General features: G+C 41.0%; 1 protein-coding gene across 1 annotated transcript in view; it reads right to left on the reverse strand.

Moving 5' to 3' along the window:
* LOC146965582 (protein NLRC3-like) overlaps positions 1–25,093 on the reverse strand; it is a 49,705-nt gene that overhangs the window by 13,499 nt on the left and 11,113 nt on the right. The window contains exon 7 of the mRNA XM_085765746.1: positions 24,189–24,362. Within this exon, the coding sequence (XP_085621872.1) occupies positions 24,189–24,362 (174 nt within the window). The remainder of the gene's footprint in view (positions 1–24,188; positions 24,363–25,093) is intronic.

Raw genomic sequence — 25,093 nt, forward strand, 5'->3', positions numbered from 1 at the left:
AGTAGATGAAGTGGAGAAGTTGTTATCTTCAATTCAAAGTGATAAACCAAGTGGAGTTGATCATTTGGATGGTAGGTTTGTAACGCCGCATTATGTAATAATGACGCATTATGTAATAATGTAATAAATCTTCACGTCATTATGTAATAACGCCGCATTTTGTAATAATCTGCCGCATTTTGTAATAAAAATCTTGAACGCAATATGTAATAAACTTTGCCGCATTTTGTAATAAGTTGTTACATTTTACATCACTTATTACATATTGCGGGTGTTACACTTTTTTATGAAAAAACTGTAATAATTTGGTGCATTATGTAATAAACCACCAAAATGGATGTCTTAATTAGAAAAAACATTAACAATAATACACGCTGCTCCTCCTCCCCGCTGAGCAGAGCGGTCTCCTCCGACAGCGGGTCCCACGCGGATGGTAACCGCTCCGCGTCTCTCCCTCCCCCCTTGCCCACCGACAATAATACGCCCGGGTCATGTTCGTCTGTGGAGGGATGACATGGACCACGGTCCGACTGGAGCTCCAGGCCGGGTCCAGCTCTGCTCCAGCAGCGGCAGGGGCGGCTGGGATCACCGCCCCCGGAGCCGCAGCTGGGGCAAGCTGGGGGGGGGGGGGGACTAGTTATTAGTCAAACTCTACATTTTTACCGTTCACTATGCATTTATATTATTATTCATATGGGCTCCACCTGTCAATAAGACACACGTGGAAGAAGAGGTGCAGTTTATTATGTTTCACCAACGAGGAGCTGTCATTACGCACGACTTTTACGCACTGCTGCGCGCTCATTAGTGTCCGTAATTAAACCTTGACACTCATATCAAATCAAACTTACATTACAGACAGGTGGATTGGGTTCTCTGTCTCTCTCTCCCACTCCGAACAGACAGACGGACGCAATCAGAAAGGAAACAGAGGCTGCGCATTGATCCTTTTTTCCTTTCTGGGATCAAACGGATCATGTGCAAAACAAGCACTCCATATTAATAACATATATCGCTCATTATGCTTCCAGCCTGTCTAGCCTCTACCTGGTGTTTTTACTAAACTTAACCAACTCCTTTCTTCATTGCCTGAACCTAACCAAAGCGAAATTTACTTTTTTCCCTCCCTCTCTCTGCTGTCAGCAGCAGCGGCGGCTGCAGCAGGCTCGCGCCCGTGAAGTGAGCTCAAGCCGGCCAGGTTCAGCCGTGCTCGAGCGGGGAGTCAGTGGGATAGATAGATAGATAGATAGATAGTTAGATTTGACCGTCCTACTGGTTTTAGAAATTAATTCATATTTATGATTCATGCATGCTGGTATGCTTAAAGTCAGTGTTATTCTGATGGTCCTAATGTCTTTTTTTTCTAATTAAGACATCCATTTTGGTGGTTTATTACATAATGCACAAAATTATTACATTTTTTTCATAAAAAAGTGTAACACCCGCAATATGTAATAAGTGATGTAAAATGTAACAACTTATTACAAAATGCGGCAAAGTTTATTACATATTGCGTTCAAGATTTTTATTACAAAATGCGGCAGATTATTACAAAATGCGGCGTTATTACATAATGACGTGAAGATTTATTACATTATTACATAATGCGTCATTATTACATAATGCGGCGTTACAAGGTTGCTGTGTCTAGCAGCCAAGTTCATTGCTGAGCCTGTTAGTCATATTTTCAATTTATGTCTTGATAATGGTGTTTTCCCACAGATGTGGAAGATTGCAAAGGTCTCCCCAATACTAAAAAACAGTCGAGAGACCTTCACTGGTCCAAATAGCAGGCCTGTGAGTATTCTACCTATATTAAGTAAACTGATGGAGAAAGTAATGTGTAAGCAGATTCAACACTACCTCGAAGTAAATAACATCAACACGGAGTCCCAACATGCATACAGAGCTGGCTATTCCACGAGCACGGCTCTGACATCGATGATTGACAACTGTTTAAAATATATCGATAGGAAGTTAATGGTTGGTGCCGTGCTCCTGGATTTTAGTGCAGCATTTGATATCTTGGACCACAAACTATTAATAAAGAAGCTATCGGCATATAAATTTGAGTTTAGTGCTATTAAGTTAATGGAAAGCTATTTGTGTAACAGGCAACAATGTGTGCAATTTAATGGGTCTATTTCAGACATGGTGACTGTGCAATGTGGTGTCCCCCAGGGGAGTTGCCTTGGCCCATTACTGTACTCAATTTATGTTAATGATTTACCTCATGTACTTACAACAGCAGCCATGGAAATCTATGCCGATGACACTACATTGTATGTCCCAGGAGAAAATGTTGTGTCTGTGAACAAACTACTGCAAGAGGAGGTACTACTAGTATCTAATTGGGTCAGTGAGAATAGACTTAAACTGAATGTTACTAAAACTAAGAGTATAATGTTTGGGTCAAGATATATGTTAAGATCTAATCCGGAACTCCATCTATTTATACAGGGTAATAGTATTGAACAGGTTAGAGAGGCCAAATTATTGGGTGTGATAATTGATGAAACATTTTCTTGGTCGACACATATTAATGGAGTTGTATCTAAAATGAGCAAAACCATTTCAATGATAAGGAGGGCTGCTCATTTTTTGTCAGGTTCAGCAGTTAAACTGGTATTGCAATCTTTAGTATTGTCATGTCTTGACTACTGCCCAATAATATGGTCCAGCGCCTCAAAACAAGACTTACAAAAACTCCAAATCACACAGAATAGAGCAGCACGACTCGCTCTCCGTTGCTCGGGGAGGAGTAGGGTAGAGGTGATGCATCAAACACTGTCTTGGATGACAGTAGAACAAAGATTTGCTTATAGTTTGGTCACATTTTTGTTTAATATTTATCATGTGGGAAAACCTAATAAATTGGTGTTACAGCTACAAACTACTAAGGAAAGGCATGGCTATGCAACAAGGCATGCATTGAGTGCTCATTTCACCCTGCCTCTACCAAGAACTGAGGCACTTAGGAGAACTGTAATGTACAGAGCAGTGACATATTGGAATAGGCTCCCACCAAACATGACCAACATTGAAAATAAATGGAGATTCAAAAAGAAAATAAAAGAGGCCATTATTAGTAAAGAACTTACATTTTTTTAAGTTTTGAAAAGTCAAAGTTGGTTTGTATTTGTAAAATGTTTTTTTTCTCATTATTTTGTTTTATTTTGTTGTTTGTCATTTATCTAATTCTGTAAGTTATTGTATTATGTTTTGATTGTCATATATGAGTGTCTGGACCCCAGGAAGAATAGTCCTTACCAAGGTGAGGACTAATGGGGATCCATAATAAAAAAATAAAACTAAAACTGGGCCTCGACTTATTTCACCTCACAGCTCCACTATCACAACTTCCATCAGGAGTTTTTTTTAACCCTTTATTCTTTTTTGTAATGGCGGCGCCGGCAAATAGTAACATCTATTGTCTTTTGGGGTCAAAATGACCTCAACTGGTTTGACGGCTAAAAAGCACAAAACATAACATTATCACACATATTTGTGTTATAAAACAAATCAACATTCATTTCCGAAATATTTAACAGCATACCTTCAATCTTTCTTAACTAACTTTTCAGAAGCAATCTTCATTCAGAAACAGTCTCTCTTTCTGTGGCAGTTGCCCCTTGCCCAGATCCTGGCCCATCACTCTAAAGCAGGGGTTTTTTAAAGTGTGAGAGATGTGTGTCTTTTGTTTGAATATTTACAGTTTTTCTTTTTTTCTTTTTCTCATGTCGCGCCCCCCCCCCCTCAAACTCAAACTCTCTGGCGCCCCCCAGGGGAGGCGTGCCCCACTGTTTGAAAACCCATGCTCTGGGGCAGAGGTGTAGAGGCTACAGTCCTCAACGCAGGCGTCCCTGGTTCGAGTCCCGCGTTGGGCAGACCTTTCCTGCGCGTCATTCCCCTCTCTCTGCCTCCCCCTTTCCTGTCTATCTCTACTGTGCTATCAAATAAAAAAAATTTAAAAAGCCAAAAAAGAATATATAAAAAAAAAGCCCTTGCTCTAAAGGGTTACACAAATCCATCACTAACTCTGCTTCTGCTCTTATTCCAGTGCTTCTACCAACAACATCCACACAACATGGTGGACACGGTTCTGTCGGCCCAGACTTTACAGTTACAGCTCTGACTCAGCTACAGTAACATTACAACAACACAATGACAACACAACGACAAGTTGAAGGGCAGAGAACTCAGGTAACAACAGGTGTTAACGAGGAAAACATTCAGACTGTTCACCTTACCTTCACACGAGGAAATAAACTGCGACACAACCGCTGGGTAAAAATAAACTATGAAAGTTGCCTCACCTGTTTGACATGAGGACGAGGTCTTACCTGGACAAACCTGCTCTACTGCTCCTTGCTCCATTTCTCTCTCTCTCTCTCAGTTGATAAACTAAACAAGTGTAACCCTGCTCCATGTTGCGAGTTAAAGGTTCATTCTTCACAAAGACAGGACAGTGAGACCATTTATCCACAGATACAAAAAACCTGTCCCCAGTAACACAAGGGCAGGCAGAACCAAAGGGGCGCATGACGTCTGTCCGACTACCCATTTCTCCGACCACCCATTTCTCCGACTCCGACCATACATTTCTTTATTTTTGCGTCCATCAGTCCGACCTCCCACTTCTCCGACTTAAGTAGCCCTAACCCTTAACCTTACCCTAAACCTAACCTCAACACTGTAGAATGGGTAGTCGGAGAAATGAGCCGTCGGACTTGTGGGCAGTCGGACTGACGTATGCTCCCCGAACCAAAGTCCAGTAAAGGAACAAAAGTGATAACCAAACATTTCAAACAATGCACCACAAAACATCCATACAAATAACATAGCACAAAAAGTAAGGACATTTGTGTTTGGTAGATTATATATTTTTTGTAACAATGCTTCTTGGAAATAAATCTTATAGCGTTGGAAAGCCTGTTTATTACCCTTTTAAATGGTGCTATACTTGTGAGGAACATACATTTGAGGGGTGAGCAGCAGAGCTAAGTATCTAACTATCCCTTTAAGTGAATTAAAGACAACTCTGCTTGAGATCCATCTTTTCCAGCGTCATGTTTTGAGTTTATTTTACTTAAATGGAGAAGAAAAGTTTAAAGGCCCAAATAGGACGATATTTTTTTTTTTCTTCGACACTACTCATGCTGGTCACCAGCCTGGTCACTCTGCTGTGGGTTGCAAGTTCTTGTGAATGTACAATCTCTCAAAGCCCACGATCGCCTGTTTGAGCAGTTTCTAAGCTGCTTCATTCCTGGCAGGTGTATGGGGCCTATATACAGTCTGTGACCGGAGCACAGATTTAGAGGAAGTTTAATTGGTAACGACAGGTGTTAACGAGGAAAACATCCAGACTGTTCACTTTACCTTCACACGGGGAAATAAACTGCGACACAACCGCTGCCACAAAGTGAAAGTAAACTTTAGGTTAGGTTTTGAAAGACTGAATGCATGCTGTTAAATGTTAAATGTTTTGGAAATGAATGTTGATTTGTTTTATAACACGAATATGTGTGATAATGTTATGTTTTGTGCTTTTTTGTGGGGACAAAGAGTGTTACTAAATTCAATAAAACACCCATAATTCAACCAAATTGCTTCAAATTTATTTTAACCATTAACACCATAGTAAATCCACTAATCCATCCACTAACTCTGCTCCTGCTCTTATTCCAGTGCTTCTACCAACAACATCCACACAACATGGTGGACACGGTTCTGTCGGTCCAGACTTTACAGTTACAGCTCTGACTCAGCTACAGTAACATTATAATAACACAACAACAACACGACACGTTGAAGGGCAGAGAACTCAGGTAACAACAGGTGTTAACGAGGAAAAACATTCAGACTGTTCACCTTACCCAGCAAACACAAACCGTAATTTCAACGTTGATTTCCGGTTGAAACCAGGTTGATATAAGGTTTGAACGTTTTTCAACCTCTTTTCAACCGTCTAAAAAGCGGTTACAACATCAACGTGGCGCAAAACACATATTTGTTTAATTTTGGTTGATAATCATTTCCGTTGTAGCTCTCAAAAGAGATTGTATTGATTGGATTGACGTTTTTTCTCTAAATGAGGGAGGCGAAATTACGTCTAAACAAAACGTAATTTCAACGCATTTAAAGCAGAAGTAAGTGATATATTTGTGTTAATATAAGTCTTAAATAGTTATATCTTCCGACAGCAATCACTTACATAGAGTGTTTGGACTGAAACACGGGTCTCTCAGTCCCTCTGCTCTGCTCTGAGCCGAAGAGAAAACATTTATCGTATCCTACAGTTTTTATCCAATGAGGAGAGAGAACGGCATGCAGGGCTGTGTGTGCAGCCAAGGAACGCCGTGAATGTGGTGACGTAGCGACGAGGACTGTTATGGTGCGTTCAAGGAAACTCGTATTTTTCCGACCGTGAAGTGGTACCAGTTCGATCTGGTACGAGTTCACCGGTCGGAAGTTACGAGTGGCCGTTATAGTGACTTTCACCGGTAAAACAGGTCGGAAAAACACGAGTGGGTTGCCTGAAACGCTACAAAGTCGTAAGTTGTGACTTGAAGCTGTAATTTACGATTTCAAAAGCCTGCCTGGAACGCAGCATTAGCGAAAACGACCGGACCACTTACTTCTGCTTTAATGTTTCATAAAATATCATAAATATGGACATATATGAGCTTTGTGCTGTTAATAGAAAGCTCCCAGTACATCGCAATGGTGATATTTTAATGAATTTATGTAAAATTAGAGGATGCCGTGTACTGCTGTAACGCGCATGCGCAACCACTTAGGCTGAGGACTCAACTTGACCATAACCGGCTGCTGCACCGAGCGAGCAGGAGTGCGGCGAACGATTCGGTTCTAGTCACGCTGCCTGAGTCGTCAAATACAGCATTTTTGGTAAGTGCATGCACTACTGTACAGTATTTTCTATGTTCCAACAAGAAATTATTTGTTTCATTTTACGCTGCTAACGATGCGGACGAGGCCGCTCGTTCGGGCATGCTAACTTAGCAGCAGGGGAGGTTAGCATGCTAGCTTGTAACGTTTTCGTGCTGCGGCCCTGACAAAACTTTCTGCCCGACTACTTTAAGGCGTGTGTTTATCATGTTGGTTCACTATTGCATGTAATTCCACAATTGGACTGTCGACGTAGCCTTCTTAATTTAATATTCAGGCCATTTTACATGGAAAATACACAGCTGAAAGCGAGGGGGCTGCAAGCTAGGGGAGGGAGTGAATGAGGGATTGTGATGATAAAAAATGGCCCAAAACTTTGTTGTTTGTCCTACTACAACAACATATAGAGAAAGTATGACCTGTGGGAAAAGGGCACACCCTACTGAAATGGGCTACAAGTAAAAGTAAAGGGGAAAAACAGGGAAACTGTGGTGTACTCTGTGATTAAAGGTAATTTTTGCTAATAATTAGGGCCGGGACTTTAACGCATTAATTACGATTAATTAATTACACAAAAATTAACGCGTTAAAAAATTAACGCATTTTAATCGCACTTATTAAAAATTTTTTTTTTTTTTTTTCCTCACGTGTGTCTACGTGCGGTGCGCCCGCACGCGAGAGAGGCGGCAGTTTGAGAGGCTGACTGGCAGAGATGAGAGCTGGTGAAACGCTAGCATGGTTATTTAAAACACCATCTCTGATCTCTGTCTGCACATAGATACACAGACACGGGCGCACGCTAATGCGCTATATCGCGCTAATTGCTCAGCTGCAGCGCTATATCTATGACCTGTCACTGTCACAGGTGCATCTCATCAAAGGTCTAAAAATTATTCATGCTAATATAAGGAGCCTTGCTCCAAAAATTGACTTACTCAAAGCCTGGGTGGCTGATCATAGACCCTCTATAATCACACTCTCTGAAACATGGCTACACAGCAACATTCGTAATGAGGAAATCCACATTGACAACTATTTATTATATAGAGCTGATAGACCTAGTAGAGCAGGTGGTGTAGCTACCTATGTTGCCTCTCACCTAGTCTCTGAGTGTCTAACACCTGAAGTTGATCCCATTCACTTTGAATGTCTTTTTATTAAGATCACTCTACATAAACATAAACAACTAATTATAGGTAACATCTATAGGCCCCCCTCTGCCCCGTCTGAATCTACTAACAATATATTAACCACCATCAACTCACTTAACTGCAAGAATGAGCTGATCATCTTAGGTGATTTTAATAACAATTGGCTGGATCGCTCATCCTCCAAGGACAGAACTCTACTTGGTAGTGCAAATCTCACGCAACTCATCAATGAGCCAACTAGAATAGTTCAGAGGTCGGCATCTCTACTTGACTGGATTCTGGTTTCCAACCCTGACAGGATCACTAAATCAGGTGTCCTATCTGACTGTTTTAGCGATCATTGTGTAATCTTCTGTGTTTGGAAGATCAGAATACCTAGGCCTCCCGCAAAATACATTAAAATGAGACAATATAGGAACCTGAATGTGGATAATTTTATTCAGGATGTACTAAATATTAATTGGGAGCGATTTGAACTTATTCCTTCTGTTGAGGATTCTTGGAACTTCCTGTATACTGAGTTTATGAATACTGTTGATTTACATGCTCCATGGAAGACAATCAGGGTCAAAGGTCATCACCTACCCTGGATCAACCCTGAGCTAATTAATCTGTTTAAAACAAGAGACAGAGGCTGGGCAAAATATAGAGTCACAAGAGACCCATTTGACTGGGAAACCTATAGATCTCTAAGGAATTTATCAAAATCCAAAACCAAGTCAGCTAAATCTAATTATTACAAGGACTGTCTCTCTCAAGATTTTCAAAATCCTAAACAATTCTGGAAACATATTAACAGTATTCTCAACAGGTCTCACAAGGGTTCCATAAATTCAATTAAAATCAATAATGAAATTGTAAATGACACCCCCACCATCTCTAACTTGCTTAACAAGCATTTTTCAACTACTGGAAGCTCTTCATTTGTTGATTTTTCCTATGCCTCTTCTCACAGTCCCACAAATACCACAACTGTAAGCACCTTTTCCTTTCGCAAAATATCACCATTGGAAGTTCACCGTGTAATCTGTGAAATGAAGGAAAGTGGTGCTGGTCCTGATGGAATAGAGACTAAATTTATCAAGCTTGCTTCTTACATATTAATGTACCCTCTTCCTAATCTGTTTAACATGTCTCTATCTACATGCTCTCTCCCCCTCATCTGGAAATGTGCCAAAATAACTCCACTACACAAAGGTGGTGATCCCCTAGATGTCAACAACTACAGGCCAATTTCCATCATTAGCTCAGTGGCTAAAATTCTGGAGAAACTCATATTTAACCAATTGTCACTGCATGAAAAGTGGGATTTTCGACAGTTAGCGGCACTGTAGATTGTCGTGGAAGTTCAGGTTTGCGAATGCATACGACAATTTGCAGGAAACACCCACAACTGTCGGGAATTGTCGTGAATTGTCAGAAATTGTGCTGGGCAGTTTCCCCCCCATCACCCCCCTCTCCCTAATTCAAGGGAAGGCTTTAACATGTAAATGATCATGCTGTGAGCTATACAAATGCAAATCAGTGTAGCTTGGTAGCAGGAGGAGTGTTATTCCAGGTAAGATTTTTCTAAAAGGTATTAACTTCATTTTAATCCTTATAAAACCCACTGTCAATTTAAAACATCCACAAAAAGTTTTTATGCATTTGAACACATTTTGTCAATACTGAGAAGTACGCTGGTGTATTAGGGCCATATGTAAAAAAACAAAAACAAACAAACAAAAAAAACCCAACTATTTTAAAAGAAATATATTCAGAGAAAAAACAAACAAATTGACTTTAATCATCATCTAAATAGGTTTTTAAAAATTATGTAAAATGTGTTATCTACTACAATGTTATGTAAAAAAGATTAATACAACAACCACAACAGTGAAAAGCAACCACATTTTAACTAGACAATTTAAATGGGACTTTTCCCAGGTTTGTCTAAATGAATACAACTTTGAACATATATTTTGGAATGAGTGTTGAGAGATGGGCAAACCACATCTCGCGAGTTCTTCCATATAACAATGAACTCCCCTGTGATTGGAGGACCCGACGAGACTCATCCAATCACGTGAGGTCATGGGCGGGACTAACACGGAAGTACTTGCAAGGAGTTCTTCGCTTGTCTGAAGAGCCTGGTGATGCGAGGCTACAAGGAGTAAACAGACTTCTTCACAACTTTTTCTAACTTTGCTGATTCGTTGACTACAATGGCTGGACAGCGTCTTAACCATAGACATACTTCGCCTCCCCCTCAACTCCTCTGCGTGGACGCGAACACCTTTCCACAGCAAGTCGGCACACCGACGAGAGGAGAGTGCTTTTGAACGCTGTTAGTGGGCTGTCTCGTCAGATAACTACCGCCGACACAGACTCGGACTGACTGCCTTCATGCCTTGGAGATGAAAAACAGGCCAGAGGAGCCCAACTCTAAGAGGAAAAGACGGATGCAATCCCCAAATTGCGGTAAGAATATGTTCGGTGTCTGCTTGCTAAGCTAAGTAGCCTCAAAGTAAAGCTTTCTTTCCGTAGCCCAAGCTAAAAGTAGCCTGAACCAGTGTGTTGCTTTATCAAACTGTGTTTCTGTGTATTTACAGGATGCAGTACGCCGTCTTCACAACTCTGAGGCAACTTGGAGGAGCTACAAACCAGAGCAAGGGTAAGATTTAAAGAATAGGCTATGTATTCTGCTGCATAAGGAAAAACGTAAACAGATACTCATCTTAACCGTACATTTTGTTTTCACAGACTGACCTCGTGACCACTGTGCCTGATGCCGATAAAGACACTATTGTGTGTAAGTAACGTTTAGTACTTTCTGCTTACTGTTCAATGTAAGGGGATGCATGTTAATGCTGTGTTATACTTGCAGCGCAGGCGGAAGCTGTGAAAAGGTCTCTGGAGCTCTGCAGCCTCACATTCAGAGGCAAATCCTAAATACAGGGCAACACACCACAGATGTTTACAACATGGACAAAATTAAAAAAGAGTGTCAACTGTTACCTACATCCCAGACGCAGCAAACAGAGCTGTGCCGTATGATCATGGAGGAGAATGCTGTGTGTTGTGTTTTGTGCTATGTATACATACATTTTTTATTATTATTTATGCCAATAAAGCTCTTTCTGTGAATAAACATGTTGCTGGCAATTTTTCTTTGCTCAATAAATTCATGTCCATAGGATAACAATATTTCAACCAATTAGGAGTCATTTTCCTAATTTAAAAGTAGCCTATATGTCAACCAATCGCGAGTCATTTTTCTAGTTTAAAAGTATATATATCAACCAATCCCGAGTCATTTTTCTGGTTTAAGAGTAGTGGTTTCAACCAATACTGAGTGAGGCCATTCAAGCCCCGCCTGGCTGCTGCTGTTCATATGCTGATTAGAGCCATTAACACCTTCTGACCCGGCGCTGTTTCGCCGCGATTCATATGCTAATTAGCCCCTCCACCAGTGGTTCGTTTCCGTCAGTATGTGGCACGGACGAACGCGACGTTTGCAGTCCATAAATTGTCGTTAATTGCCGGTAATTAGGGAAATCTGCGGGCGTTTACGGGGACGAAAATCCCACTTTTCATGCTGTGTGTCACAATACATTAACGAATCCAATATTCTGTGTCAATTTCAATCTGGTTTCCGACCAAGCTTCTCCACCACTACTGCACTTCTCAAATTTACAAATGATATATTCTCTTCCCTTGACAAAGGCCAATTAACTGGCTCCATTTTTATAGACTTGACTAAGGCCTTTGACATGGTGGATCGCTACCTACTGCTTGACAAACTCTACTCCATTGGTTTATCGAGACCTGCATTATTATGGTTCAATGCTTACCTACATAATAGGCATCACTGTGTTGTACTAAATGGTACGCAGTCAAACTATTTGGTCATGGAAAAAGGTGTTCCACAAGGCTCCTCACTTGGTCCATTGCTCTTCTCAATATTCATAAATGACCTGCCAAATACTCTCTCCAGTTGCCACACCCATTTATATGCTGATGACACAGTAATCTATGCATCCCACTCTGACATATCACACATACAAAGCTCACTGCAATCTGGTTTCATTTCAGTCCAAAACTGGTTTCACAATAACAAAATGCTTTTGAATAAAACCAAATCCTGCTGTATGTTATTTGGGACCAGGCATAAACTCAATGCATGCAGTGAGCTCGCTATTAACTGTCTTGATGGATCGCAATTAACAAATGTGGACACCTTTAAATATCTGGGTATCTGGCTGGACAATGAACTCTCTTTTAGTGCACACATTGACTCTGTTATTAAAAAAGTGAACTGCATTATAGGTCAACTGTATAGGTCAGCAAATTGCTTCACCCTCCCAGTCAGGAAAAGAATCATCACGCAGCTAGTACTTCCAATCATAGATTATGCTGATATTGTTTATCAAAATACTTCTGAAACAATCCTAAGTCCTCTGTATGTCACTTTTAACAGCCTATGCAGATTCACCCTACAATGTCCATATCGCACCCACCACTGCACCTTATATGAAACACTTGATTGGCTTCCCCCTAACGCTAGAATGCACTCCCACTGGTTACAGTTTATCTTTAAATGCATTTTTCTGAACTGCCCACCTTACCTTAAACAATACTTTGTTCCACACTCATCATCATACTTACTCAGACAGTTGCAATATCCCTCATTTACTGTTCCCAGAACATCCAGAGTCATTGGGAGAAGAGCCTTTAAATTCAAAGCACCTTTTGACTGGAACAACCTGCCAAACTCCCTTCGCTCCATATCCTCTCTACATACCTTCAAGACTGAGTTACTTAACCATCTAAAAACACAATGCTCTTGCTTCTAGTGCGTGATATCTGCCTGGTCTTGGAGGTGTCTGATGTACATGTACAATGTATGCGTCTCCTTTCCCCGTGTGCTCTGTTGTTGTTTTGTATGTGCATTGCCTTATGTTTTTTTTTTTATCTCTGTCTCCTTTCTTCTGATTGTCCTTTCGTTTTTGTCTTGGCTCTGTTTTGCTTCTGTCTGTAACAGTGTTGATTGTTGAGATGCTAAGGATCCCCCTTGAAAACGAGGTGATCCACCTCAAGGGGCTTTTCCTTTAAATAAAGTTGATATATCTCATTATGATAGGACTTCACCCTCAGAGCTGTCTGTCTTCAGACTGTCCTGACCTGTCCCTGAACATCACACAGGGACAACATGGAGCTGCCTGTGTGATTGGTTACTGAGTTTTATTAAAGCAGAAGTAAGTGGTCCGGTCGTTTTCGCTAATGCTGCGTTTCAGGCAGGCTTTTGAAATCGTAAATTACAGCTTCAAGTCACAACTTACGACTTTGTAGCGTTTCAGGCAACCCACTCGTGTTTTTCCGACCTGTTTTACCGATGAAAGTCACTATAACGGCCACTCGTAACTTCCGACCGGTGAACTCGTACCAGATCGAACTGGTACGACTTCACGGTCGGAAAAATACGAGTTTCCTTGAACGCACCATAACAGTCCTCGTCCCTACGTCGCCACATTCACGGCGTTCCTTGGCTGCACACACAGCCCTGCATGCCGTTCTCTCTCCTCATTGGATAAAAACTGTAGGATACGATAAATGTTTTCTCCTCGACTCAGAGCAGAGCAGAGTGACTGACAGACCCGTGTTTCAGTCCAAACACTCTATGTAAGTGATTGCTGTCGGAAGATATAACTATTTAAGACTTATATTAACACAAATATATCACTTACTTCTGCTTTAAAGTTTACATCAGGCTGAGTTCAACAAATCAGTTTATGCTACTGTGATTTAAGTAGCCTAGTTAAATACTACAGTAATCATCATAGTGTATTGGAAGGAAAGACCATTTAATCTGTGTATCAAATATCGATTAATGAATTAATCGATAATTTGCATCCCTAGTCTGTTGGTCTTGGTTAAGTACCACCTTGAATGCTTAAGCTTATGTATTCAGTCATTCAGTCAAAAAAAGCTTCTCACTGTTCTCAGGTCAAATATTTATATGCGATTAAAATGCGATTAATTGCGATTAATTAATTACAAAGCCTCTAATTAATTCGATTAATTTTTTTCATCGAGTCCCAGTCCTACTAATAATAAAGTTTGTCTATATTACTGAGTGGTTGCACAGTGAAATCCTTGCATCTCATAGTTTCTATACTCTTTCCCTAATATTTTAGATGCTGTCATGAAGTTGAATCCCAGCCCCACAGGCAAATGTCAACAGCGCCATGGCAGACCACCTGAAACAGGCTCCAGGGCGGACTATTGGTGGTGGTTTTGATTCAGCCCTGCATTCCACAACCTTTGTTCTAAACTATTTTATTTAGAGAAGATATTTTTTTTATTGTTTGCAGGGTTGGGGAGTAATGGAATAGTTAAATATTTAAAATACAGCATTTTAAATAGAAAATGAGTAACTGTATTGTGTAACAATTTAAATTTGTGTTTCCTGACACTGTTACTGTCTCAAGTAAGATTACTTGAAGGACTTTAATGTGTTATTTGCTCAAGAAGACTTTTTCTGTATATTTTGTGACTCTTTTTTCCCTCAAATATTGCTACTTTTTTCTAGAAAAATCCCCCATGTCTGATTGTTAGTGTTGTACTGTATTGTCATATTTCATAGATGTGTCTGTATTTAACACTGTTGATTTTCAATATTTGAATAAATTCAAGTTTATTGTAGCCTTTGTCCTTACTGTAAACTGTTGACAAAGTAGATAGGCTGGTGGTTGAATTGGTATCCTATAGTCAGCAACTATATATTACAGTGAGCATTTTTACATTTAATACGTTTAAAAAATGTCTATGTTCAAAACTAGTTCAAAATTGGTTGAAAAGTGAAAGTTTTTTCACCGGCATGTAGACGTTTAATGAACGTTCATATTTAGACCATATTTAAACGTCTTGCAATAGGGGCTTTCAAATGAGAAATTTAGACAAAATTTACCAGTTATGATCCACCATAACAATATACTGTGTATGCACACTAAATAAGGAGAACAATTTAAATATAGCATTTCCTGGTGAAATATGGTTTATACGTGAACGTTGAATAGACGTCACAAATAAACAAATACACAAATAAAAACTTTCACTTTTGAACCAATTCTGAACGTCTTTTCAACGGTCGGCATAAACGTTTTTTAAACGTCTTTTCAACCAAAAAATGTTTGCTGGGTACCTTCACACAACGAAATAAACTGCGACACAACCGCTGGGTAAAAATAAACTATGAAAGTTGCCTCACCTGTTTGACATGAGGACGAGGTCATACCTGGACAAACCTGCTCTACTGCTCCTTGCTCCATCTCTCTCTCTCTCTCTCTCTCTCTCTCTCAGTTGATAAACTAAACAAGTGTAACCCTGCTCCCTGAGCATGTTGCAGGTTAAAGGTTCATTCTTCATAAAACATTTTTTTTCAAAAGACAGGACAGTGAGACCATTAATTCACAGATACAAAAAACCTGTCCCCAGTAACACAAGGGCAGGCAGAACCAAAGTCCAGTAAAGGAACAAAAGTTATAACCAAACATTTCAAACAATGCACCACAAAACATCCATACAAATAACATAGCACAAAAAGTAAGGACATTTGTGTTTGGTAGATTATATATTTTTTGTAACAATGCTTCTTGGAAATAAATCTTATAGCGTTGGAAAGCCTGTTTATTACCCTTTTAAATGGTGCTATACTTGTGAGGAACATACATTTGAGGGGTGAACAGCAGAGCTAAGTATCTGGGTTGTGTCCATGAAAAATGTGCCAAATCTTTTCTGCCAAGTCAAACAGCTTATTCTGCTATTGACTCTTGTTTGGTGTTTGGTGGATTGGATGATTGAAATGTGAAGAAACAAGACATATCTGCAATTTAACAATTTATTCATTTAACAAACAGGAGCTTCAGTAGTGTGTGGAAGAACCATACACAGCCACAGCAGCCTGGCACCTCCTACTGTTGTGGTATGACATAAAAGTTTGAAAACAACAAGACCAATGAAAAGAAAGTTATGCCACCTTTAAAGATCAAGTCAAGGTAAGTGAACAATAACCATACTACATTTTTATGTTGTTTTGTGTTTTGTATAGTCATTTTATGTTCTTATGCTTCAATATTGCATTATCTCTGCCATCTGCCATCATTTGCCTCCAAAAATTACAGCATGCTCTTTAGCACCACTTAATGGATGAGAGTGTGCACTTCAACAGGTTCTGAAGGAGAGCAGGGTGTGAGTGGTGAAACTGGAGATGGGAGTGAACTATACATGGCCCTTATAACACTTTCTGCTGAGCTAGGAGTTCTCTCTTGCCTTTATTTAACCAGGTCGGTCCCATTGAGACACAATGGCCTCTTTTTCAAGGGAAGCCTGGCGTTTTGGGTACAGTGCAGTTACACAGAATGGCCACAAGGCAAGGACCGAAGGAGCCACACTCTCTCCCTCGATGCAGAGGGGAGGGGGGGCGGTGTTTCATACCCGTGCAGGGAAGTTACATAGTGCTCAGGCTGCAGCGGCAGCACCATTCATCCTATTAACCATTTTTCTACCATTGCAATGAGTCTAGAAACATTATTTTAAGGCTGAAAAACTGAAAATGAGTCAGTCGCTCTCTTTGCAGTGCACCTCTGTGCACGAAGTTCTGAACTTTATTTTTCTTATCTTTTGCCTATGTATGTGACTCGGGTTGTTTTTCTTTTGCTTTGTTCTTAAGTGAATTAAAGACAACTCTGCTTGAGATCCATCTTTTCCAGCGTCATGTTTTGAGTTTATTTTACTTAAATGGAGAAGAAAAGTTTAAAGGCCCAAATAGGACGATATATGTTTTTTTCTTCGACACTACTCATGCTGGTCACCAGCCTGGTCACACTGCTGTGGGTTGCAAGTTCTTGTGAATGTACAATCTCTCAAAGCCCACGATCGTCTGTTTGAGCAGTTTCTAAGCTGCTTCATTCCTGGCAGGTGTATGGGGCAGAGGTGGGGACTTGGACTCGAGACTTGAGACTTGACTTGGACTCGAGTCCCGATTTTGATGACTTAAGACTTGCTTGATCAAATCAAAAAAAGACTTGGACTCGCTTGGGACTTAATGCCAAAGACTTGAGACTCTACTTGGACTTGAGAGCAAAGACTTGAGACTCTACTTGGACTTGAGAGCAAAGACTTGAGACTCTACTTGGACTTGAGAGCAAAGACTTGAGACTCTACTTGGACTTAACCCTCTTGACTTGAAATTCAAGTCAAGTCACATGCAGCAAGCACAGATATTGAAATATTTAAACCAGCACTAAGTAACTTTTCAACCTTCATAAAATATTTTCATAACTTTTGTGATGATACATCGACTTACAACAAGTTGAATGACACCTCTGTCGTGGCCTGAGGGGGTCTGTATCTCTTTCTCTGGCACTAAGCAGCTTTGAGGAGCATGGTAGGAACCCGGCTCTCACTTTACTTTCACTTTCACTTTTGCGAGTCACAACAAGGAGGGAACAGGCAAAACGGCACTTTAGCAATGGATTATGTTTGTGTTTTCACTTTGAAATGATCCACTGGAAACAGAAACTTAGTTTTGATGTCTTCTGTTAATTTTAATGCAGGATATTTACAGGGCTTCACGCTAGTGTTCATGGGAAATGGAGTCTTCCTTCAGGCAAAACACTACCGCTTTGGTCCACAGGCGCCGCCAAACTCAACCAAAACTGAAAGTTCTTTAGTACTGCTTTAAAAAAGTGTCACATCAATGTTATACTGTAGCAGCCAGCCAGAGACGTTCTATATGGAACCCACTCCTTATCAGTCTTGGCTGTATAATTAATGCCTACCACACACATAGATAATCTGGCTGATTTTGCCCCGATTTTCCCCCTTCCGACCAAAGACAAAAATCGTCCAATTATCTTAGACTTTTAAAATTATCTCATGAGATTCTCCTGTAGTGTGTGGTATTTTAAGAGTTAAATTCTCCCGACAATCGGCTCGTAAAACGGTCGGCGCCGACAATCATAAATATTAAACATGTTCAATATTAACGATTGTCGGCCCCGACAATCATCAAAAGTCGGCTTGTGTGTGGGGGAACACGACAATCCTGAGTCACCGTCTCCGCAGAATGTGACGTGAAATTGAATCTAACCAATAAAGAAGCAGCTGACTGCAGCACACGTAGCATAACAAACCAGTATGGTTAATGGCTCCATGGCTACCAAAGACGGTTTAATAGAGTATCTTTGATGGCTACCATCAACAGAGTACGTCAGATCACGTTTGATTACGCCTGATTTCTGGCGTGTTACTGTAGGCCTAGGTCAATTTTAAATAGCTTTATTGGCAAGAGAAGGCAGTGCTTATATTGACAAAGCATATCACAATAGAATATTAATAAAAATAAACAGATGAATAAGTGACAGAACATTAACAATAAAATATAAACAACTTAACAATTGAGGTGTGGTCATGATCTTTACGTATCATTAATTATAATCGATTTGTTTGGGACCCGAAACAAAAATCTTAGGACTTGGTTGGGACTCGAAAAAAAATCTAAGGACTTGGACTTGACTTAGGACTTGAGAGCAAAGACTTGAGACTCTACTCGAGACTTGAGAGCAAAGACTTGAGACTCTACTTGGACTTGCAACGTAGGGACTTTCTCCCACCTCTGGTATGGGGCCTGTATACAGTCTGTGACCGGAGCACAGATTTAGAGGAAGTTTAATTGGTAACGACAGGTGTTAACAAGGAAAACATTCAACCTGTTCACCTTATACCTTCACATGAGAAAATAAGCAGCAACACAACCGAACATGTGTGTGTTTCCCCTGTGTGTGTTGTGTTGTTGTGATGTGGTCAGGAGCGTCATCAGGGGGCGACACTGATCCACTGCAGCAGGGACAACACCCACAGGAGAAGAACTGGGAGCTTCCTAGAAAACATCCATGGAAAAACAGGAGGAAGAGAAGATGGAGGGACTGTATCTTCCAAAATTTGATGAATGAATAAATAAATAAATCCTTAAATTAATGGATTAAAATCTGCCAGGAATTAATGAATTAAAATCTGTCAGGAAATGAATCTAAAAATAAATCCAGTAATAAATGTCGACATGTATATGTTTGTTTATTAATTCATTTATTTACTGATTCTTTTTTAAATCACGCTTTTGTTTATTTCACATCAGATTATTTACATTCATGGATTAAATCAGTTGATTTTTTTAACTCTTCTCAGTGATTCTCATAAACTTCTTCTTGTTTTTCAGGTCCCAATGATTTTTCTGTTACCATGACGCTGATGAGTTCATTATTAAACTGTATTCATCTCTGTCCTGTGAAAACGACGTGAGTGAGAGACAGATGTGTAGAGACTGAACTGTCTGTTCAACAGAGAGAAGGTTTCTGTGACAGGAGGAGACTCTGCTTCACTCAACACAGACTCACTGACGAATCAGGACGTGGACAGAGGAAAAACCCAGGATAGAGAGGTTGAGTGAAGGTGGTGTTGAAGGTGTAGAGGTGGATCAGTGAGTCAGAGGAGACTCTGTAGAAGGACAGAGAGCCAGCAGGACAGTCCACATACACTGCTACTCTGTTAGAGACAGAGGAGGAGAAGGAGGAGGAGAAGGAGGAGGAGGAGGAGGAGGAGGAGGAGGTGATATGTGTGTCTCTGTTATTGTGATAGACACTGTAACCACCACCATTACAGCAGAACAGACTCCAGGACTGATCGTTCATTCCAAACTCACAGTCATTACTGTTTCCTTTCCTGCTGATTCCTCTGTAACTCACTGATATAACAACCCCTCCTCTCCACTCGACCTCCCAGTAGCAGCGACCAGTCAGACCAGTTGAACACAGCAGCTGAGGACAGTGGTCAAATCTGTCTGGATGATCAGGATATGACTGACGGTCCTCCACACCTGTCGCCTTCCTGTTGTTGTCAGACAGTTTGATGTTTGTGTTCACTGTGTTTGTGTCGATTGTGAGTGGACAGGAATCTGATGGAGAGAACAAGACACAGCTGCAGTTATTGATCATTGATCAGTTATTGACAGTTTGATGAAGACTCATGACGTCAGTGATGTGACAGTGTGAAGATGGTTGAATGTGCTGCTTTGTTTCCAGTAGGGATGCACATTTTGAATTTTTTTTCTGACCGATAACCAACGCTCGTTAACCGATTATTAACCGTTAACCGATAAGATTACGACGCTCCAAAATATATATATTTTTGCCATTAAAGGGACAGTTCAACATTTTGGCCCATTGCCATAATCCCTATAGTCATAGCAGTAGGTTCGTTACCTTTAATTGTCAGTGCAAGCAGTTTTTTAGAACGGCGGAGCAGAGCCGTGAGCTGCTCAGAGCTACGCTACGGAGGCTCATTGTGGGATTTCTTGGTTTCCCTCATCAAACTCATCAAATACACAATCCAACAACTCCACAACGCTCTGGTGGACAAGTTGTGACCTGCACATTCACCACGCTATGAGATAATAACACAACGTTACCACACAGAGTTGTTTTAGATGGAAATTCATGCAAAACCTCTGATGTGCGTTGCCTTCAGGGACAGTTTTTCATCAAGCAGTCTCTGTATTTCCCTCTAAAACAACTCTGTCTGGTAACGTTGTGTTATTATCTCATAGCGTGGTGAATGTGCAGCTCACAACTTGTCCACGAAAGCGTTGTGGAGTTGTTGGATTGTGTATTTGATGAGTTTGATGAGGGAAACCAAGAAATCCCATAATGAGCCTCCGTAGTGTAGCTCTGAGCAGCTCACGGCTCTGCTCCGCCGTTCTAAAAATATCTTGCACCGACAAATAAAGGTGACGAACCTACTGCTATGACTATAGGGGTTATGGCAATGGGCCAGTTTGCCAAAATGTTGAACTAAATTAAATTAATTTTTAAAAATTTTAAAGTAAATTCAATAAATGAAATACACACGTGCGCTGTGACAGCTGATCAGTGCCACATCCACTCTGCTCTGTCTCAGCTGATCGCTCATATGGAGGTTAGATCGTCCAGTGTAGAACTGTTTTAGTTACAAAGTGCAGCCAAACACCAGACTGAAGGAGCAGCAGAGCTCCTCTGTGGAGCTGCAGGAGAGCTGCATCAGCCTCCTCTTTTATTTACTTTTTTCATTTTTTTTCAGCGCTGTTGTTACAGGTGATTCACATCTGTGTCTGTGTAGCTACATTTATGGTCTGACCTTCCTTCATGGGAGCTGCTGCACATACTGTCAGTCCTCCTGTGGAACTTTTTACCGCAAGATATGACTGAAGGCACGTGGAAATCTGCACGTGTCGACACGCCCCCATGAGTTGACGACAAGGAGCTAATAAAAAAAAAGATAGTATTAATCGGTCAAAGTTCTTGTTATCGGTTAACGGTTAAACGGTTCAACATGTGCATCCCTCGTTTCCATGAATCAAAGTAAAAACAGACTTACACTTCCTCAGACCTGGTGTCAACCATGGGACTCCAGCAGGCTCCACCCTGAAAGGAGGAGGGGGGTCAGAGCAGCACCTTCTCTGTCAGCATGCACACATGGACATTACATGGCTCTCACACACACACTGTTTTATCACTGTGTTCACATGGAGGCTGGTATGTATGGATGAACACTGAGCACAGAGAAGAAGGAGCTGGAGTCTTTATCTAGTGATGATACAGAGCAGGAGGAGACCAGGAGGAAACACTTCATCATGTCTTTTCTCCATCTGATGTCACTGCAGTGTGAGACACACACTTTCACTCTCTGACTCTCAAGCTGCACAAACACACGTCACAGCAAAGAAGATGGAGACACAACAGGTGGAGCTGACCAGCCCAGATATCCCACAATGCACCAGGAAAGAAGAAGAGTGCAGGTGTGAACAGTGGATGCACTGCAAAAACTCAAAATCTTTCCAAGAATATTTGTCTTATTTCTTGTCAAAATGTCTCATTTCTAGTCAAAACTCATCTCTTTCCACTTTAAATAAGACTCATCACCTAAAATCAACTTGTTTTTAGATCATTTTCACTTGTTTCAAACAAATTTTCACTTGAAATAAGTAGAAAAATCTGCCAGTGAAAGCAAGTTTTTTGTGCTTGTAATAACTGTCAGATTTTTCTACTTATTTAAAGTGGAAAATTTGCTTGAAAAAATTAAAAAGTGTCTAAAAACAAGCTACTTTTAAAATGTGATGTGTCTTATTTTAAGTATATTAGATTTATTTTGACTAGAAATGACATTTTGACTTGTCGAATAAGACAAATATTCTTGGTAAGATTTTGAGAGCTCAGTGAAACACAAAGTGAGTTTAGTGAGAAACACTGAGTGTGAACATAACTTGTGTTTGTTTGAAGAAAACTCCACAGGAAGCTGAAGAATGAGGCTGTGAGCAGGTTTCCACAGGAGCCACAGCAGCAGTGAGTGGATGAAGGAGCTCTAATAGAAACCATCTGATCACAGTCCACTGTATGAATGATGATGATCTATGTTGAATGTTCTGTGTTAAATTCTGAAACAGAAATGTTTGTAAGATGTTTTGACCCCAGGAAGAATAGCTGCTGTCTTGTACAGCAGCTAATGGGGATCTAATAAAACAAACAAACAAACAGGACGGATCAGGATCTCATGATCAATGACTCTGTTCTTCTCTGCTCTTCACACAGATCAGCTGCAACACACTGACTCACTGAGATCAGTCACATCATGTGGAATAAAGCAGCCGTCCTCAGGACCAGTCCTGAGCTCCATCAAACCTGTCCACACATTTTGACTGGACTTGAAGTCAGAGTCCAGAGGAAGCAGAGAAACTGTAGAGCAGAGAGAAGCAGGCTCAGCTCAGAGCACATGGACTCAGACAGGAAGTGAAGCTCCAGCTGCTGGAGACTTTCATTAAGGAGCCTCTTTGTGGCTTCATCTGATCTGGAGTCAGCACACACACAGTCTGAAAACAGCTGTTTGATCACACATACATTCAGCCACAAACACTGATTATTACACTGTTCAATACACTCACTGTCTTCTGATTGACAGCTCCAGGCCTCTGGACAGTGAGGACATCTGGATGTCACACTGTGATTTACTGTCTCCTCAACACAACAACACATCTCATCAGGACAAGACCAGGATCTCAGAGAGACTGAGCTGATTATTGATCATCAATATCTGATCAGACAGAGACCTGATGGTGCCGCCTGGTTTCTGTCTCTTATTTCCTCCTTGGTTGGAGACGCTGGGAGACGAATGTCTCTGAGCAGTGGACATGCTTTGATTCTTGTTGCTGTGTTGTTGTTAGTGTGTCCACACTCAACAGGTGTCTACAGTCTCTGGGACTGTTCAGGTCAAACACTCTGTTGGTTCAGGAGCAGTTCAACCAGCTGCAGCTGAAATGTTTCCTGATACACTCTGAAATAAAGTCTGATCCAAACATCTGGAGAGACTCAGAGCACAGCTGCCAACAGCTGCTTTCATCACTGACATCTCTTCTCCTGAATATGACACAGTGAGTCATGATGAGACACTGAAGTCATCATGAGGAGAAACTCCTGATCCCAGTAGTTCATCACTGTGACTGATGAAAGCTGCACAGCTCATGTTTGAAACACTCTGAGATTTTGGCTTCAGTATAAACTGTGTTGGGACGAGTCAGAATGAGACAGAGGACGTCAGTGGAGTGGGCGGAGCTTCACTGTGGCCTACACCACCTCTGGATATGGTCTGAGTGATGGGATCTGATGTCATCAATGCATGGATCACCTGAGACAGATGTTCATACCAGGTGTGACCAGGTGTGAACGGGGCCATAGCAAATGTTCCAGCTCCTCCTCCTCTATCAGACAGTGTGTGTGGCTGCAGCAGCCTCTCCATACCTGAGAGAGTCCAGTCTCCAGTCTGGATCCTCCAGTCCAGCAGACAGCAGCTTCACTCCTGAGGCTCCTGGATGGTTGTAGCGCAGGTCCAGCTCTCTCAGATGGGAGGGGTTGGAGCTCAGAGCTGAGGCCAGAGAAGCACAGCCTTCCTCTGTGACCAGACATCCTGACAGGCTGAACACACACAACAACACACAGGAACCCTCTGTCAACACCTGCTGCTGTGTTCAAGTGGCGTCAGATAAACAGCTGGATGGATCCTCACCTGAGAGTCTCCAGTCTACAGTGTGGACTCTCCAGTCCACCAGACAGCAGCTTCACTCCTGAGTCCTGCAGGTTGTTGTTACTCAGGTCCAGGTGTCTCAGACTAGAGGACTGGGAGCTGAGGACTGAGGACAGAGCTTCACAGCTTCTCTTTGAGAGGTTACAGCTGCTCAGTCTGAAGAGGAATTCAAGGAAAAACACTCACATTCTCAATATGAAGGAAATAACAGGTTAGAATCATAAATACACAACATTTCAACACAAACCTGAGAGTTTACAGTGTTTCTTACTCAACATGTTCCAGTTTGTATGAATAGATTTATAGATAGATTTGATTATATACTGTGATCTCTCACTCATCTTTGTATAATCATATATGTATATATTTGTTTTGTTGTTTGTACAGTGTTAAAATCACAGACTCCACCCTGCCTGCATCACCACAGTCACACAGCCCTCTGCTGCTGCCGCCTGCTCTCGCCGACCTTCCAGGCGAGGCTCAGTTCATCTCGAACGCACCTGATGTGACTGTACTGACCTCACTTCCTTTCTTTATTGATTTAAGTTGCTGATGTTGTTTGAATGTTATCATATTGATTTTTATCTCATATTAGAGACCTGAGTTTGACCTTAAAGTGAATCACCAAAACTGTGGATGTGTTAATAAAGTTAAAGAAAAATAACTTCATTTATCTTTATTATTTGTTTGATGTCATGATGTGTAATGTTCCTTTATTATTTCATTGTACAGAACAAATCATCCACTACCTACACCAACCATCATCTATATTGTTTTCTCCAAAAGATAAAATATTGGGACAGATTCCTGGAATCAGTGTTTTAATGTTCACACCACTTCAGATGTTCAGTGAGCCACCACCACCAAATGCAGTTTAGTTTCTTCAG

The sequence above is a fragment of the Trachurus japonicus genome, chromosome 21 (genome assembly GCF_045865225.1).
Source record: "Trachurus japonicus isolate A0001 chromosome 21, Traja_1.0".
NCBI classification, from domain to species: domain Eukaryota; kingdom Metazoa; phylum Chordata; class Actinopteri; order Carangiformes; family Carangidae; genus Trachurus; species Trachurus japonicus.